The 20,564-nt window shown below is 38.0% G+C and overlaps 1 protein-coding gene across 2 annotated transcripts in view; it reads right to left on the reverse strand.

Moving 5' to 3' along the window:
• Positions 1-3,902: 3,902 nt before the first annotated feature.
• The window catches only part of kcng4a (potassium voltage-gated channel, subfamily G, member 4a), a 28,238-nt gene continuing 11,576 nt past the window's right edge, over positions 3,903-20,564 (reverse strand). For both annotated transcript variants that reach the window (XM_079873555.1, XM_079873556.1), the window contains exon 3: positions 3,903-5,268. In XM_079873555.1, coding sequence (XP_079729681.1) covers positions 4,402-5,268 — 867 coding nt within the window. In that variant the 3' untranslated portion in view covers positions 3,903-4,401. The remainder of the gene's footprint in view (positions 5,269-20,564) is intronic.

Consider the following 20,564-nt stretch of genomic DNA (forward strand, 5'->3'; position numbering starts at 1 on the left):
ACTTGGTGAGGTCATGTGACAACAATGTAGTATATTATTGTTTAAAATAATCATTTTAAAATGCATAATGTTTCACATATTTTGTAGTGTTTTCAGTAAATACTGTGCAGTAGGCCTATGCAGTAAGCTATAATTTCAATCTGAACATAGACTTGACATTCAATCTGTTTATAGCATAATATACTGAAATTCAATATCATAAATCAGCCAGCTTAGCTATTTCAAGCACCAGAATTGAGATTCAAAGCTTGCTATCGTGCAATACAGTGAAATTATAAAGTCTCTATTCTATTCTGTTCATTTCATTGACTTTATCATATTAGTATTTACTAGCATTATTCATTGACTCTCTTCAACCTATTTCTGTCTCAAATGTCAAAATACTTTTTTCTTAAAGAGGAATGTCGAACAACAGATTTTGGTTTGAATCACCTTAAAGCAGTTCAGTATATTACAGTACAAGAGACAAAACCACACATTTTTCAAAACAAATTACAAAAAAAGTCAAGTATATTAGTTTGTCTGTAAGATGGAAAGCTTGTTACAGTTCGAAATCCAACAGTTTGTTGTTGAACTCTGATGGACACAAAAAAGACACTTTGTACTGGAGCAGAACATCAAGCAGAACACCCGCTACACAAGTGGATCATTTGATGGCAGGGTTAAGACACAGCCACTATGCCCAAACACCTGCTTAAAAGAATAAGAAACCTTAATAAGAAAGAAAAAGCACAAAGCATCATCAGCCTCTATATAAATAGTAAATATATAAACAGTACTTTGCAGATAGTCCCTTTTTTTTTGCGTACAGTGTGAAAGTTATCATGCAGGTTTATGTACATGTCAAGTAAAGTCAAATTTATTTGTATAGCGCTTTTCACAATACACATTGTTTCAAAGCAAATCACGATGTTAATGTTTATAATATCTTCATGCCTTATGGTTGCAATTAGCAGATTAGAGCTGGGCGATATACTGTATGTATTCACATTTTGAAAGGATACACGCAATCAAGCATTTCAGATATGCTAAATATTATATCGCCCTACATGAGTGTACTGTATGTATTTGGATAAAGTTGGACACACTTATATATCCAACTTTATATAAAGTGCTAGGTGATAATATAGATACATTTTTCAGTTAAGATTTGCTATACAGAATATATTGCTTTGCGTGAATGTACTGTATGTCTGCAGGCACAGATAAAGTTGCAAACTGTATAATATAGCCTACATCCATCTTTATAAATAGAGCTGTGCGATAATGACATCACATAATTAAATCCAGTGAGTTTATTAACCGATAGCAAATGAACTTTCTGCATATGAATGATCATAGCATATGAATGCAGTGCTCAAACTGCCCTTCCTGCTCAGGTTTGTGTGGTATATAAATAATACATGGATACTCGCTGTGAAGTAAGCCTAGGAAAAAAATGCTGAAAATGCCTTTGATTGAGTCTTTGATTCATTTTTAAAACTTTGCCTTTATAGAAACACAAGGAATCAATCACAGCTGTCTGCCAAAGACACTAAGGTCTCTGATGTTCAGTGAAACCTCCACCTAGACTGCAACTACTGCAATGATGACGCTTGTGATACAGAAAAGAGGAATGCTTCAACTTTCCAAGCGAGACCATTTCCAGAATTTCATCGCCACTCTGCACTACATCTATGGTCAAGCTGTCAGCTAAGATTAATGGGAAGCTCACTGCCCCATTGAGGCTCTTACTATCATGACAGACAGAGGGGGAAAAATTACACCGCATCGTAGCCAGGAGCGATGCAATACGTCTGTCTACAGTGAAAGCAAAAAGAGCTATTTGAGGTCAATGAGGCTAAGTTTAGTTACATAACCATCGACCCTTACTTTAATCTATACCGACTGTGTATTTGAAAAAGCAGTGTTTATATTAAAACCAGTGTAAATTAGACAGTGTCATCTGGGTAATTCAGTAGCTGCTGTATATCTAGTATACTGTATCTGTATATCTAGATATCTGTATATCATTATGTCAGCCAAAGTTCACAAGATCAAACCTATTTACAAACAAACATGTTGGACAGACTGACTGACAAGCCAATGCCCAATTATAACCTCATTGACACATCAGATCAAAAAAGAACTGAATAGTGAGAACTCGAACATCTGTTCACTTCTAGCATCTCTGCCAACAGGCAGCTAAGTGCAGTGATAAAGCTAAATGTGATAAAGTGATAACAAGTCACGTTAAGCCTGAAATATAGTATGATGACAACATCACATATACTAATAATTCACTTTGCATATTATGACGTTAAAAACAAGTAACTGAATCTGAGTTAATTGATCATTTTAGTCGGACCTTCAACAGTTTATGTGTCATATTTCAGTGTGGATTCCAAGTGGCTGTTATTAAAAGATTTGCTGTGCATAAGCACAGAAAAGTGCTGTTACTGACTTCTGAAATGCTCTGAAGTGTCAAAACACACACATACACATCATTGACCTATTGCTAAAATTGCACTGTAAATGGGTTTACTTGATGAGAGAACTAAATCTTAAATCTACCACGATTTGGAATCTAAAAAGCAACTTATTTATCGAATAAGAATCAATCTTACCATCATGTATATCTGATGGATGGCCTCTTAAACCCTTCTTGATGCTTTCTACATCAATCACTGGTGCCAGCAGAAGACACTTGCCATCTAGATCTGGCCTTCCTTGACAAATAATGGCATATGATACATCATTCAAGCCATCCTTCAACAAGATTTCTCAATAAGCACTGCGGCTAAAAGCATCTTTATAGCTGAGCTGATGGCATATCTCACGGTGCTTCCCCCCATCTAATGCTGTTAAATGGTGCAGATGTTATTAAGTTCATATGAATTGTTATTGCAATAGAATATTCCATCAAAATAGTTAAGAATATGGTTTTCTCTTCCAGGTTGTTACATAACAGTTTAAGATCAGTATAATGTGAACACAAATTTAAGCACTAAACATTGGGACGCTGATGACTCAGTGACCTACAACACAATTTCAGTTGAAGCTCTTTACAAGTACAGTACCATTATGAAATACATTCTTATCCTCCTTTTCTGATGACTTGAGAGATAGAAGAACATATGATGACATTTCTAGTAAGTATAGTGATTTTAACAGAAATTGTTGACTATCTGGGTAATGTACTTACTACGCAACTTGAGAGTGGACTAAGGCCTTATCCTGGCTCTGTTTGTGTCTATCATAAAAGAAAAACAAGTGATAAACAGGTTTAACCTTTACATTAAGAACAAGCTGATGTCCATTTAATGATTCAACCAGCTGGTAAATCCTGAGAAAAGCTACACATGTAATTTGATTGGTCCATCAAATTTGTTTCCTCTGTACCTTTCCCGATTCATGACTCAGCCATCTGGGGCTTTCGGCACAGTAGCAATGCCATTTATGGAACAAATTTGTGATTTGTTGACAAAGCAAAGTCCGTCACAGAGTCTGACTCCAGAAGGACATTTTTATCTCTGAGTATTTATTGCATGTTTAATCCCCAGCCTCATCAAGATCCCCCATCAGCCCTGCAAGCACTGGGCAGTGGGACAATTTTGTGACCTTACAGAGAAGCTTTTCACCTAGAGTCATCATTTCTTAGGGAGAAATCGGTAAGAAGAGGTGAAGACGACGAAAACGGAGTTGACCTCACTGAGGTCAGGAATCTCAACTCTAGCAATAAAAACTAAAACAATCATAGATGTATTACTCCGTAACTGCTGCATGTCATAGCTGGCAGATGGCAGGGGCACATATGTGCTGCTTAAGAGAAGAGAACAGGGTGACTGTGTCTAATGATTGAGCGTTTCAAATAAGAGGATTAGAAAATCCTTCTATGAACCCTAAAAAAACAGGACAAGACTCAGAGATTAGTGCTGTTTTATTTGGAGCTGTTCAAGAGCCATTGCATGTTTTATTATATTAAGAAAATCATATGCATTATGCACATTTTCTGGAAGAGCAATTCTTGCATTTAAAACAGTCAACAAAAAAAGCACATCTTTGGATCTGTTAAAAAATGACTGATAATTAATTTGAGGAACGTGAATTTCTCTGCTGTATGTCTAACGGTGTGGAAAAAGGCTCCAAAGTTAAACTATGTAGCTTAATTTTTTATTTCTATTGCATGGATTTTCATAGAGTGCTAAATCTGGCACAGTGTAAATATGAAGGAAATAGTACTTCAATGAGATGAAGTCAGCTTGTGGCTGATGGAAGACAAAATACTGTAGCTTCAAGGCCCTTTAACTCTTTAGACAGAGCCGTCCATGAAAATTCACCCTCTCCACTTCAAAAGGGTTCAGTATGAGGGCATGGAAGAACAGTTTTGATCTAGTGAACAGTACAATGGTTGTGCATCACTTAAAAGGCTCCAGCTGGTAACGGGTGCTTGTTATTCCCGGAAGTCTCTCCACCATTCCCGAGTACAGAAAGGTCTTCAACAGAGCCTGGCGTCTCTGTGTCTGGGGTAATAACTAGTCTAGGAGGAGGAAAGTCCACCCATCCTCCATCCTGCTCGTCCTCGGCTCCTGCGGTAGCAGCTGCGGCTGCCGCGCACTCCTCCTTAAAGAGCCTGTCGTGCTCCTGTTTCAGCTCCTGGTAGGAGCGGGAAAACATGTGGAATATGGAAGTGGCTGGGAAGGCCATGATTAGGATCCCGCTCAGAATGCTACTGAGCGCCACCACCTGACCGGGGATGCTCCTGGGCACCATATCCCCATAACCCACTGTAGTCATAGAGATTATTGCCCACCAGTAAGAGGCGGGAATGCTGCTGAAATCATGTACTCCGGTAAGCTCGCTCTCCGCCAGGTGCACCAGTGGTGAAAAGAGTGTCACCGCTACACAGAGAAAGAGCAGCAGCAAGCCGAACTCACGCATGCTCCGCCGCACCGTCAGCCCCAGCGTCTGCAAGCCCAGAGAGTGGCGCGCCAGCCGCATTACGTACAGGATCCGAAGGGCACGTAGGACCCGCAGTACCAACCCAAGCTTGTCCAAGTAGCCCTTACCTCCAGAGGGTCGCTCGTTTTCGTCAGCGGGGGTTTCTCCCACGACAAGAGACACGTAGTAGGGCAGGATGGCCATAACATCGATGATGTTCAAAGGTCCACGGAGGAACTCCAGCTTGCTGTGGGCCTGGACGAACCGTAGCAGAAACTCCATGGAGAACCAGCCCACACACACCGTCTCTATGATGAACATGTGCTGGCATTTCTGGGAGCACACACCCTGCGGAGAGAGAGAGAGATAGAGAGTGTAAGAAACAAATTTAATTCCCAATCAATTATTTTTAATAAAAAAGCTTTGGCTGTAAATTTAAAATCAATGTGTTTAGGCTTAGCTTATTAGAAACAATTTTGCGAAAGGGAGATTTAAAATAAAATACCCCAGAGAGCAAAAGGTTGGTCACTAATGCAAAAAAAAAGGAGGAAGGGAAATGGATAAGATAAGGAGAGCGCAGATAACCACAACATCAAGAAAATCTCAGTGTTTACTTTTAGTATTCAAGTCACACTAACCGATAAGTCAAGATGTATCAGTTAATTAGCCAGAGTCAGAGGTCAGATTGAGGCGGTGGGGGAGAAAGAGCTAACAGAAAAGAAAAAACATACCACTTTGACCTTGAAATACCTGAATTAAACACTCGATGTTCAGGCAACATGCTGGAAGAGACCCAAATTGGATTTTTCCCTTCATGTGACATGCCTCTAGATGTCCGACATGTTTGTTTGTAAATAGGTTTGATCTTGTGAACTGACATTGTAATAATCTAGATGTGAAACCCTTAAAACTTCCTGATGCAGTCAGATCTAAAATCACACATTCAGTATGCAACATACTGTATGCATATCATCACATCGTTTTATCATGTTGTTATCATTCAGTGCGAGCAAGCGCCTTGCTAAAATCTTAAAAACTGGGGGAGGAGCAAGCAGAAATACTGGAAAGATGCTGAGATAGCAGATTTAATTAATATTTGGTGAGATGCATTAGTTCAAGCAAAACTCAAGGGAATGTATCACAGTCATTCCATGTTAGCAAATTAGCCGTTCAATTTGCAGTTGCTTGAAGACACTAGATGTAATGGTTTTGTTGTTGTCATGTGCACACTGTATGCTGGTAAAGCATGTGATGTTATTGTTTCTGTATATCCTCACTCACAGGTACGTTAAGGTCAGCTGTCTGTTAACAATGATGCATGTGTAATTTACAGTATAAACACAAATGTGAACAGTCAAAGAAAAAAGATTACATCTCTCAGCAAATATTCAAAACAGCCCGGTAAGATCTATGATGTGAAACATAGCCTCAGAGAACAAGATATGCAATAAATAATTGATGATGGACTTCTAAACTTCGGGTGTACCACATGTACATGTCTTTATAATGTGTTTACCTCAAGACATCCAGTGGAAAAGTGAAAAAATGCCAAATATTTCAAATAAATAAATATAATATGTAAATATTTAACATATTGGAATAAATACTAGCACTACTAATAGTGATAAATAAAAATAGAATAATAACATTTAATGTATACATTTTATTTTGTTGTAATGATTATTCCTTTATTGTTTCAAAAATAAAAATAAAACATTAATTTCATCAGTATTGGTGAAAACAAAACAAGGGAGGAAGTGAGAAACTAATTGAATTCCCAATTAATGTATTATCAATAAAACCACTTTGCATAAAAATGTATTAAAATATGTTTAAGCCAGCTTAGCATATAGAAGTTAAAGTAGAAAATGTTTGCAAAAGAGAGATTTAAAATAACATATCTGTGAGAGCAAAAGGTTCGTCAGTAATAAAAAAAGAGGAAGGGGAAAATGGAAAATATATCAACTAAACAAAACAACAAAAAATGGGCCAATCTCTAGTTTCAAGTACAATCTGTGAAATACTTCAGCAATGCAGAGGAAAATCCTCACTTTGAAACAGTCAGATCAAGAAACCAACTGAAAAACCGCATACAAATGCTGCAAACCTTGCTCCACAAACACCCTGCCTTCCTATAAGAACGAATCACTCTGACACACTTACATCTTTCAAAATCCTTTCAAAACTCATTCATGCTTTTGCTTGTCAAGTCTGAAAAGCCATTGTAAATTCTCAATCTTTCACTGGAGCAACAGACTCACAGTTAGAATGGACATATTATCAAACCACACTAGCGCTGAGGTGATTCATTTGTGTAAATTCAGCAATTTGAAATGTTCAGCACACAATTTGTCCTCCTCCGTCCAGTACTTTGTCCCCTTTCCATCTCTCTCTCTTTCTGTCACTCTCCTCAGTTCTCAGTCATTCTCATTCCCTCCTTCTACTCCAACACCTTCCTCTCATGTAATTTCTCAGACTTTTGCTCCTCGTCTCCCTGCGGTGGGGAAGAAGTGGCTGTGACTGCAGGTGCAGACATTATGCATGTAAAAGAAGGATAACAATTTGCAACTCGTCAAGCTGATTGTCAATTTCTCAGTGCTAATGCACTTAGGGTGACCTTATCTCTGTGCTGCCACTAGAAATGTCAATGACATCCCCCCCTCCTTTGTGCCCAAAACCAATCAGCTGCAGCCCCAGCATCTATACAACCTGTACGTTTAGAAATCACCTGCAGAGCGAATGAGCAGATTACCGAGGTTTATACCAGGGCTTTTGAGTTCAGCATTCACAGCATTAGGGCTGCACAATTAATCAAAATAAAACTGAAATCATCATGCCTCTTGTTCTTTTAACATAAAAATCTAAGAAATATGAAATGTTCATCATTTAACAATTCACAACACAATCACAATAGGATTTTCTGAAAATCAAATAGGATGGTTGGAATAGGTTTGGCTCAACCCAACTGCTGCAGTCCCAGAGTAAAACAAAGAAACGAAACAACTAAACACAGAACTACCATTGAAATCGTGCCAGCATGCATTACAGTCACAGTCTTTGTTAGCACTAAACAGGTTATATGAACTGACAGCCATCATTGTGGTATGAATCTATGATTGAATGTTAGGTGGTCTGGCTGGGCTGTATAAATCTAGAGGGAGGGTCTGAGAATGCATAAATGGATGTATTGAAAATTAAATGCAGTTGGGATAATCCAATCTTTGAGCTCCTTAGTGAATGAGATATGAGGACCAAGGAGTGGGGATGTCAGGAAGAGACGAGGGTTTGGACAGAGAGTTGAATAATTGAAGCAGTGCTACTGCCACACACACACACACACACACACACACACACACACACACACACACACACACACACACTTTTATCTGACTGTACACAATTAGAGGGTCTGATAAACAACTCCAAACACATTACCGGCATGTGCAGAACTCAACACTTGGTATAGAGCACATTCTCATTCATATATGTTCACAAACAACACACAAACCCCTGAGGTCAGCCGGTTCCTAAAATTCCAATTTGAACCCAGACCTCTAAACATTTTCACATCTTATATTTTCGTGAAAATGCATCAGATATTCATCAAAAAAATATTATTTATGAGAAACGAAACCGCAGCAGGAGTCTAGCCCTAAATGCATAAGTGCGGCACATATAGCGGAAGGCATGCTGGAAAACCATAAACTATATTACTTTCAATATCTAATATTAAATCATTTATAAAAAGATTCAAATTAAGTTATGGAAAACACTTGCAACTAGGTTTCTACACTTTCAGGTATTATGGCAACTGCATGATTGAATATTAAATGGACACAAGATGAAAAGGTATAGAGCTGTTCATAAAGTATAAACTGTTTAAATCTTGGTCAAATTTGTAAAAATCAAATCTTATTTCAGATTAATCAAAGTTGTCACCCTTTTTACATGTTTGGCACCAACTTCATGAGGTGCATCCTGGGATTATTTTCCAAAAGTATGGAAGGAGTTCCCATGTCTGGTAGGCACATTTGTTCACTCTCTAGTCTAACTCATCCATTAAAAAAAACCTTACCTATTTCAATAAATTACAATGTATCTTTGTAAAAGAAGATAAATAATCAGCCCATTGCTTCTTACAGAATAATGTTTTTCCAGTAGGCGACACCTTGAAACCTGCTGTTCAGTAAGTGAGTCATCCAAGCTGATTCAATAAGGCCAATTCTCCAGTTAATTCATTAAACTGCACCAGATGAGCAACTTGTTGGCTGTAACAATCTCAGGTCAAAGATGAAGGTGGCAGAAGAAGTATTTCCCAATAACAGCTAGATTTATTCAACACGACAACAGAACATGAAACAGTGTGCAACACAGGAGAGAGAGAGAGAGATTTTTCTTTCTTGTTTATATAAATTTATGCATGCATTTGTTTACTGATTGATTTAATGACTATTGATTTTTTTTTTTCATTGCTTATGTAATGGCCAATGCTTTGGCAATACTGTACAAGTCATGCCAATAAAGCTCATTTGAATTGAATTGAATTGAATTGAATTGAATTGAATTGAATTGAATTGAGAGAGAGAGAGAGAGAGAGACAGAGAGAGAGAAAGAGAGAGGCTATGGAGAGAAGAATATATCACAAAGCTCACAGACATTCTAAGACTGATGTCTTGTCTCTGATGTTTTTGAGCTTTGTCACAGAAGTGATAACATATGAGGCTGAGGACTCTCTCAGAGCTCTTTCTACAGGCAACAGAGACGAGTAATGGACAAAAAACACATAAAAACAACGAAACACCTTGAAATAGAGGTAAATGGATGTTTAACACGGTTCAGCAGTCCTGCATTGACAGTAGCTGTATAGTGTGATATGATGTAATGTGATTAAGTCGTCTCCACTGCACTGCTGCTGCTCACTGTGTCTTCCTGCTCTAACACATCAGACATCAGCCTACACACTATGTCTCTTGTCCATAATCTAAGCCCATTATTTATTCTCTGTCTCTGTCTTTTCCACGTTCCCTTGGCAAAATATGTGTTGTCGAACATTCCTGGCGCAGAGTCAATAATGCCACGTCATTCTGAGGTCTCCTAGAAAAAGGCCCCTGGCAGGAAATTGTTGAGGTCAGCATATTGTTTTTATTTAAATCGCTGTACTTTCGACTCCCTTGTCTCCTCTCTATTCAATATTCAGATTGAACGTTGTTTCAAAGACATAAAGGATAAAGTAAGCAAAAAAACCTGTAAAAGCGTGCACAATCTGTCATGTTGGGTGTTTACCAGGCTGTGTGTGCTGATGAAGGCGTATGTCAAAATGACCTTGAGGTCATTGCCAGAGATTGAGAGAGGCAGAGCCAGAGATGGAGTGATTGGGACATTGAAAGAACTATGCTACATCGCAGTAACCCAAAAACCCTCACCCTTCTGGTGTGCACTAATACAGTCACAAAGCAGAGACAGACAGGAACATGACAGATGATCAGATATATCCACGTCTGGGTCTTACTGGCAACCAACCGCCATTTTCCTCTCTGGAAAACACACACACGCACACACACAAACACAAACACACATATGGCCTCCTAGAGAAAATAAAATTATACGTCAAAAGACTTAAGGGTGAAGGGTGAGATTTTCTTCAAAAAAAGAAATCATAAATTATTTCTCCTATCCGAGCTTAACATGCATTTACATATATATAACTAAGTCTCTTATTGTCAGCGGTGGTTGACTGAACACACACTTGACTAAAAAACACACCTGATAACAACCATATAAACCTGATGAGAACAGACAATGTACTTAAAGAAACAGAGTTTAAATACAAACCGAACAATCAACGACATGAATGACAGGTGAGCATGATAATCAAAATGTAATCAATGAGAAACCATAGAAACGAACTGAAAACTGTAGGGAACAGAACTAAAACCCACCCAAAACAGACATAAACACAGATAACCATTATGTTTGTGGATTCATAACTAGAAAAAAAATATATTCACTTTTGTCTTGAATGTTTCTTTTAAAATTCTTTAGAATTCCACAGAAGAGAAACAAGAGAACAACAGAAACATGAGAGATCAGATCATTTGGCCCTGGGAGAAACCTTATTGAAACCTTTTTTTTTTTTTTTTTTGGATTGAAGACTTTGGTAAAGTGCAAACTTACCAATGTGAGATTACCGCCTGTGTCTTCGCATAAAAAAACCTCAGAAGATTTAAGTAGCAGCTTTCATTTGCACTCCATTTTATCACACTGCCGTCTAGACGAAACAGTTGAGAAAGTCAATACAAAATCTAAATTAAACCCATTTCTTAATACATGTTCCTGACCTTATTATGCATCAGTGCATGTTTTTTCAAAGAAAGAATGTTTGTCATCATAATCTTTAATCAAAATGTAAAAGCTCTGTGTCTGAAACGACTTTGCTTTTCAGCTTACATCACCTCGCCTCTTATTTTTTAAAGTCTCTGTCTCTTTCTTTATCTCATCAGACCTTTCTAAACAACACACGCACATACAGTTTTAGATGCTTTAATCTGTGTAATCCTTCAAAATGCACTCTACTCAATTTCTCCTCCTGAATAATTTCTCCCTCTTTCTCTATCTCTTTTCATCCTAGCCCAGAAACCTAAAGTAAAGCACAGGTTTGGATTGTGCGGTACAGCTCTGTGCTAGCAAAAGTACACAGTGAGACGGTTTCAGAATCTTAAACACCTGCCTCTCCATCTCCTGCTTGCTAAGCACTCCATATTTTCAACTGAGACACACTCATTCTCTTCTCCCCACCTTATAATGGAGAGTAATGAAGAGATAAAGGGATGAATGAGGCCCTAATTTGGACCCCATGACATCTGATATTTTTTCCCCAAATTCTGTCTTCCTTTTTTTAATTTTATTCTGGAATCAATTTTAATGGTTTAGTTCAATTTTAATAATCAAAAAGGATGTCTAATCAACTTAATTTATAAAACTTTAACAATTGAATAATTTATACAAATTTTAACAGAAAACACCATGAGCTTGAGTATGTGTAGACTAAACTGTCCAACTCCTTCACAGAGAGAGATGAAGATTTTGTTTTTAAATAGCAGTCCTTTAGCAGTTTATTATTCACAGACACTAGTCTATATAGTGGTTTGATCAAGTGTACAGCCCTACATTTGATTTATTCATCAAAATATTGGCAAATATAGTGACATTCCGCTTTATACAGTAAATTCCTTTTTTTATGACTGAATTCTGGGATTCCATCCATTTTGCCTTTTGCATCATGGAAATCATAAGACTGTAAATTGGGCAGCCTTTTCCACTCTGTGTATCTTAATATGAGTGTGTGTGTGTGTAGAGACAGGCTGCAAAGAGTTGTCCACTGCAGGAGAGCAACTCACTACATATATATCTAACACTAAACAGATTTGCCTGCAACTACCTGTGACTGTTCCCACATGACCTTTGGAGGCACTGGTCACATACCCACACCTTTCATCTAATGGCTCGTTTTCACCAAGCGGTACGGTACAGTACAGTACAGTATGGTACGCAATTATTTACGTTTCGATTGTCAGAAGTTGTGAATGGAACCATTCCGTACCACTTTTTTGGGACCCTTCTTTTGGCGTACCTAGCACAGTAGTCTGGTAGCTAAAGGGTGGAGCTAGACTCACTGCAGAACGTGGATTGGTTGACAGAGAATCTTCACTTGTGCGTGCAACACAAGAGGCGTCATTTTTTAATACAGTTGAAACACAATACCGTTGCAACACAATGTTTTTTTTGTCTGTGACAAACAGCCACATGCCAATAAGCAAGAACAAAATCTGCTGTATGTTCTCCATTGTTGTTTACTGTGTCGCTTTCTTCTTCGCACGAGAATGACGTTGAGCGCTACATTCTGGCATACACGGCGCCTATTAAGCAAGGGTCCTGCTGGCGTTGGAAGTACTTGTGGTTTAGTTCTGTACTGTACTGTACCCATAACTGCATCGTTCTCATTCTGTTCACTCTCTTCAGTGTCATCTTTCCCCCAGTCCCTGGACACCACTGCTGCACTCGGTCCATTTGATCTGTCCTTTATAGCAAGTTACAGCAAATCCTGTCAAGCGAGTTTTACTACCGTAGTCCTGCACCAGCAGTTTTGTGGTCTCCATCTGTCAGAGCATCTCTACATCAGACCATAGAAATCAGAGGGAGCAACCATTATAACTATTAGAAATGTATTAGCCCCAGCTTCCTCTGCTAATTTTTTAGAGATAGTCATATTTCATTTTGCTTGGCTGCAGTGAAAAAAAAAAAAAATGCAGCTGGCCACTAAAACAATGACTTCCGCACCAAATTGACATATTTATAGCTAGCTACCTGTTGTAGCTCTCTACTTGTTACCATCACAGTAATATAACGCATGAAAAGTATATACAACGGAACAGTCTGCTTCCGCTGTTGACCACACATTCAAGTATGTTTCTGGCCTAAGTGTAAATGGCACTGTAACATCCTCTCCTTCCCTCTCAGAGCAGCATCTCTAGCTTTTAGTCAGGACCCAGGAGACATTGAACAGACATGGATACCTAACAGCCAACCCATAAACATCTCAGTGGAAAAATAACCAAGAGGTCAACAGATGGGTTTATTCATCATGCTGGCCTGTAAAGAAAAAGTCAAAAGAAAATGAGGGCTTGGGGGAAATATACAATGTTTATTTAAAAAATGTTGGCACGCAAAATAAACAACCACATTCAGATTTACCAGCCCGGCATGACGATTATGGATATGCAAATCTGAAAACAATGCTACCATAATATTAGAACAAACTTCCTAAAAACTCCTGGTAAATCCTGGGACTAGTTAATTCATGGAAGCATTATGGTAGCCTGGTAACTTAAACGTTGCTTCCCAGAAAAATGTATATCAATGGATTTTAGCAGCTCTTGCCATTCAGACGCACACTATGGGGCAGTGATCTGAAAGAGAAAAACTGACAGTAAAAATGTTCAAGCTAATGTTGCTATACTACCCCTTGTGGCTAGCCTAGAAATCTAGACGCACCCTAGCGGCAGCAAATTTTATTTTGCAGCCAGTGTCGTCTAGCAACTCTCCATTGGATTGCGAGCTGGAAAAACCAAACTCTAGTCAGGCCAATCACATCGTGTATAGGGTCGGTGGGCGGGCTTAACATAATGGCGGCAGAGTTGTGATGGTTCTGCGTGAATTCCCTGCTACTTGAAAACAAAGAAGATGGCTGCTGCTGCTGGCGAACAGCGGTCTTTCGAATCGGCTTTGGCCGCGGCTCTGGAAGACTTGGAGTTAAGTTTTTCTTTGAGAAAAGAACAATGAACGGCACTGAAGTCATTCTTAAAAAAGGAAGATGTGCTCGGAGTTTTGCTGCCCAGATACGGCAAAAGTTTAATCTATCAGCTAGCTCCGCTGGTGGGAAAACGCTCTGGTTGGTTGTAGCGCTATCCTATTGCGTGCAGAAGGAATTTGAAAGACAACAAAACTCGGATTGAGCCCTGCCAATGGTGTGTTCCCAGACCCAACATCTTGATGTGGGTCTGGATTGTCAGGCTGTCTTGTGGCAACTTTGGGAATGCAATTTCACACAAAAACAAAAAATTGAGCTTGCATAGCTAGATGAGTCTGCATACTTGCATAGTCTGGGCGGTATGACTATATATATCGTTACCATGGTATACAATGTCTACTGTTAGATTTTGCTATATTGTGTACACAGTATGTAAATACATAGCACTATTGACACTTCAGAGAAATGCATGAATGAGAAAATAAAGAGCAGGACATGCTTGATGATAAAAAGAGTTATAAGCACAATAAGCTCTGAGCATACAATCGCGAATTCAGTTCTCTTTCACGTCTTATTACACTTGAATGGTCGAATACACACGCGATTATGTCAAATTGCCCATCGTGTAGAGTATTCATGTAAACTGTTTGTCTCAAGTGAAAGTAAACAGTTGTAAACCGGATGTGCATCAGTATAATGGATCCGCATGTGTGTTTGGTCTTAAAGTGACAGCAGCCTAATATACCTACCTTCTGCTCTGTGTCAATATTGTGATTCCAACAAAAGAGAAATATAAGAAATAAATTAATAATTTTATAAGAAAATAACTTACTGCTCTTGACTGAATAACTTTTTTAGCTTTCATAAGTGGTGCATATTACAGTGAAGACTATTATTCAATTTCTGTACTAATTCCAGCTATGTTAAATAAACCTATTGTACATGAAAAACTAGGCCTAATTTGTTTAGTTAATATTTTTGTTATATTGTATTTGTCCTATTGTTGTCATTTGAAATGAGATAAAATAACACAAAATAACTATATTGTGATATATATTGTTGTGAAATAAATTTTTTCGTGAAATAAGAATTTGGTCATATCACCCAGCCCTACTGCATAGAGTGTGATTCAGGCCTTTGAGTAAAGCATAGTGACCGCATAATGCAATGCCTGTCAGCAGGGGCTGAAAACTCAGAGAGACACAAAGAACAATGGATAAAGCTGAGAACAAGAAAGTCCTAGGAGAATTTTTTTTTACTGTCCTCGACAGCACTAAGACTTCAAAGGTGATTCATCTTCAAACAGGACAGATACCTGAAGCATACAGCAAAATACACACTTAAAACCCCAAATAGTAATGTCCTGGAGTGACCCAGTCATTCTAGTTAAGCATCTGTGAAATTACAGTTTCTGCTTAACTTAATAAAGTCGAGGCATCGGTTTCTTTTTGATAGACACAGTAATCGCTGCCAAAGTTGACGCCGTGGCACTAACTGTTAACTGTAGGCAAAAGGGAGGCAAATACTATTATATATATATATATATATATATATATATATATATATATATATATATATATATATATATATATATATATATATTATTATTATTTTTTTTATATTTTTATAAAATATAACATAACATCGCAAACATGTTCTTAATGGACTCATTTAAAACAAAGGTGGAAAAGTTAAAAAATGTGATTGTAAAAAATGTGTTTGTATGTCTATGCACAATAAAGTAGAAAGAGAGAGCACCCACAAAGTGTGACCAACACAAGATGAGTTGTATACATCTGAGTATCTTGCAAATTTGATTCAAGAAAATTATAGGGGAAGATAACAAGCAGGCGGGCATTAAAAATGCATCTTTAACTCTGGGATGAAGCTACTTGTGGAATGAATCTTTTGATGGATGACACTATTTACTCCATTTACGATCTCTGCATCTGCTAAATCAAAAATGAGTATGCAGCACAAGTAGAAAAATGATCAAACATGCACACATACATTAACGGCCTTGCAACACCACACCGTGCATCCTCTCACTGTTGTTTCCTTTTGCTTCTCTTCTATTTTATAAATTAAAAGCAAAAAATCCAATAAAATATATAAATGCTAGGCTTTCAGAACAGGAGTTTTTTATATTGTGATGCAATCTGAACCAGTGGACTCCTCTTGAAGCAACCTGGATTTTAGTGACTTCTGGTTACCCTAAGCTTGTAACCATTTCCTACCCTGGTAATCCAGAGTTCTCGCGAGAGCACAAGTTGAATTTGCTCAGCGAGTTACTCTGGTGTCGAGTAATGGTGCTCATTAAATATGCCCCTCGATCTGAGCTGCACCAATCACATGCGGGTTATCTGATATAGGCGGGCCAGAGGCGAGCTAAACAGATGACGACAGCGCTGTGACGTCGAAATCATTAGTAAACATTGCAAGATGGCTATGGATGAATACCAGTTGTTTGAAACGGCTTTGGCCGCTACAGTGAACGAGTTAGACTTGGCTTTTTATCTAAAACAGGAACAGAAGACGCCGCTCGAATCGTTCCTTTGCAAGAAGTATGTTTTTGCTGTTTTGCCGACCGGATACGGTAAGAGTCTAATCTACCAGTTAGCTCCGCTGGTAGCTAAGCGTATGGGGTTTATTGTTGTGATTGGTCGTAGTGTTATCCTATTGCGTGCAGTGAGATTTTCAAATGCATGCTTGGTGCCGCCCCTCGAGCTGGGCGATTTTCATTAGTCGACGCCAGACCATTAATCTTTTAGATTTAGGTCTGGATTTCCAGGCTAACCATTTCCCCAAATAAAGACAAGAACCACTGCATAGAGGCAGCCGCGTGTCTGTTTGTTTATACGTACACTTGTGAAACACTCCAGAGTATCTTTTTGTGAACTCTGTAACCTTGGAACTGAAAAGATGTTAGTGCTCGGAATAGTAAACAGCAGGCAGGCATAAGCACAGCTTCACTTCGGAACATTTTCTTTCAAGTCATGCTGCTCATTTAAGGAGTTCAAGCAAGTCAATTCGTTCAGGACCGCAGCTCCAGCTTTAACAAAGGTGATTCTGGTGCAATAAACCTTTTGACCTACACTGGCACTTTGTGGCTTGGAAACTCCTGCTGTTGAGTGTCATATAAAAACCTATTCTGTAAGCTGCATGTGAGGACAATCAACTCCCAATTTCTCCTGCATCAATATTGGAGCACCGCAGGGTTGCCAGCTCTCTTATTTCCTTCACACTTTTGATAAAAGCACGTAGAACTACAACAAAAGTCAATTTGCAGTAGAGAGACAGTCTGCATTCTCATAAAAGGGAAAAACTAAAACTCAACTCTCTCAAAGCCATGGAATTAGTAATCAACCCTCCCACTTAAGCAGTGTTTCTTGCACCGTTATTCCACTGCTGAATTTCCTGCCCCATGGCAAAACCAATTTAGATTTTAGCTGAGACGAAAGCTTGCAGTGTGAATTTAATTTAATGAAAGAGAAAGAATAGGTTCTGCGAAATAATATATAAAATTAAAAAAGAAATTGTATTATTTATTAATAATATGATATAACATAATAATAGTCATGTTAAGATGAAATATAACTTCTTAACACGATTATAAGGCCACGCAGAGAAAGTGCTTTTAGCGTAAGTGCGTTTGCAGTTGTTCCTACATTTATCAGAAATTTTGAATACATTTTAGTATGAAAGTTTTTGGTGAATCGTGATTTGTTCATGTAAACGTTTCCATGCAGATTTCATGAACAAAATATCAATGAGTTGTAATTAAGGTATTTGAAAAAAACAGTGCAAATGGAAAGAGAAAGGGCGATCTATATTATTTCTCTAAATGAAACATTTGTATTTAAGCCACAAAACAAACCTATTACTAAAAAAAGCACAATACACAATTTCCTAGGGTCAAGTCGGTACTTAAAATATATTTGGAAAACTATGTGAGTGACGCTGTCAATGAAACAGTCAAAGAGATTCATGGTCTGAATCAACGTCATGACTTATCAGTTTCAATAGTTGCAATAACTCACTGAACTGAATTTGATTTCTGTCAGTCATATCTGGTTCAGAATAAACCAACAGTTCTCAACCGAGTCCCACTAGGGGGTCTTTGCAAACTTTCAAGGGGGCCTCAAGATGACTTAAAATGATATCAAATTAGACAAAAAAAGCATTAAAATAAGTCCAAACAACTAAAAATCCATCATGCATAGTTGTAGACAATGACGAAGAAGATTAGGTTAAAAGTCTTTAATATCAAACTCAGACGGTAAATCCAACAAATCCAGACGAGATAGTTCAACTGATGCTTTAACGAGAACAGACCACTGAAACAGAACACTGAAAAGAGAGCAACTTAAATACAAACCAAACACTGTAAAAAATTTCTAACCCTTCCAAATCAAAAATTTCAAGTGACCGATAACATCTAAATTTTTCAATTGGCCCAAGGGAAATTCTTGTTGCAATAGTCTGTTAACATTGGCTCAATGAGAAATAATACGTCAGACTAATTGAAAAATTTAGATGTTATCGGTCACTTGAAATTTTTGACTTGGGGATGTATTTTTTTTTTACAGTGAATGAGGGAATTAATGATGAACACCTGTGCAGATCAAATTAATTACCATGACAACTGATAAAGTGGCAGGAAACTGAACAAAGAAACACATGTGACAGTAAATAACAAACTAAAAGTCCATGAAAATGAAACTAAGAATTTAACGAAGAAAATTATGAGGCCTTTGAATATTGTTGTGAACAATGTTTTGAACAATTGTTGTGATCAACTGGAATACACAATCACTAGCCTGGTTTCTATTACAGATTTGCACAAAACTTTTGCAATATTTCCTAAATGTCAATAAAAAAACTATTGCGAAATGATGGCGTTTCCATTAACCGATGTTATGCGACTAAAAAGTACATTTTACCCCTTGGAAAAAGTAAAAACAAAGCCTGAGGCTAACTTAACGTCCACTTAACTTGCGTTAGCCTGTTGTATTTTAGTTTTACTAGCGCTCATCGATGAATTTCGTCCTTCCGATGAGACGTTAAACCGAGGTCCTGACTCTCTGTGGTCACAAAAAATCCCAGGATGTTTTTCTAAAGAGTAGGGGGTAGGCTTTTGTGATTTTAATAAAGAACTCTGTATTGTCTTCTGTTCAAACATACTGCGCCTTCCTGTAAAGAATGATTTTGAGACTTTTACGTTCACGTTTCCATTGCAGTTTTGAGAAATATTTGTTTTTCAAATTATAAGAAAAACCACCTCACGTGATATATGGGAGTTTTTGCGTTTCCATTGGGCATATTTTCAATTCGCAATTTCAATTTTGCAGTTTGAAGTGAAACGCAACCACTGTCTAACATGCACATTTGTAAACCAATGTTAAAAATTCAAATTTGTATGGTCTGCATTATTTAAATCAGTGTAATTAGCAAAACATTTCTAATAAAAAACTACAAGGTCCAATTATATATGGAGGTACTGGTTTGTTGTAAACTTTGCTACTGAATTTATATGGGTTGACAACTTGGCATCAACGGAACACCTTTACAAGCGCACACAATCTTCATCTAGTGTTGCCTTTAAATCCGTTAAATCCGACTGCGTCACTTTGGCCTCATCATGCTGAGTTTGGGTGGTTTCTGCCCACTCAAGGGGAAACCTGCGGCACATTGTTCAGATTGCGCTGTGTATTGTTCACTCTCTTCTGTCTTATATTAAGGACCCAGGCCAGAGAGCAGTGTCTAAGATCATTGCTAACCCTTCAACACCACCTGTTCCAGGAACTCCCCTTCTGGCAAATCATACAGCCAAAATGCAAAACTGCAACGCAACACCGAAACCACTCACGACTTGCACCTGTACCGACACCATCTGGCCCTCTGTAATACTCTGTCCAACATAGCATGGACATGTACAGCATTAGCTAGTCTGTCACTGACGGGTGTGTGGAGACTACGATCGGTCACAAGGAAAATGAAACTAACTTTGGTTTGAACTGCAAGACTGGCTAAATCTCATGAAACTCACAGAGATGAATGTGATGCAGAGCTGTAAAACGGCTTTAAATGTTCCCTTACTTTATGTGCTTGAGCACAGTCAGATGATTCATTTATCAGTTAAAAAAATTTTTTCCAGCACTTTCATCTAGCATATGTAAATCATGAGCTCAACTTTCATTATCTCTTGCGTGTAATCAAGTGAATACACCCGCAGTATAAAATATTCTGATGGGTGTAGCGGTAAGTAAAATTCCAGGTAAAGCCAGCTCTTTTTAGAAGGTTTCCATCAAATAACAAGGATTATGTTGTCTTTTTT

Source organism: Squalius cephalus, assembly GCF_949319135.1.
Source record: "Squalius cephalus genome assembly, chromosome: 6".
In the NCBI taxonomy this organism is placed as follows: Eukaryota; Metazoa; Chordata; class Actinopteri; order Cypriniformes; family Leuciscidae; genus Squalius; species Squalius cephalus.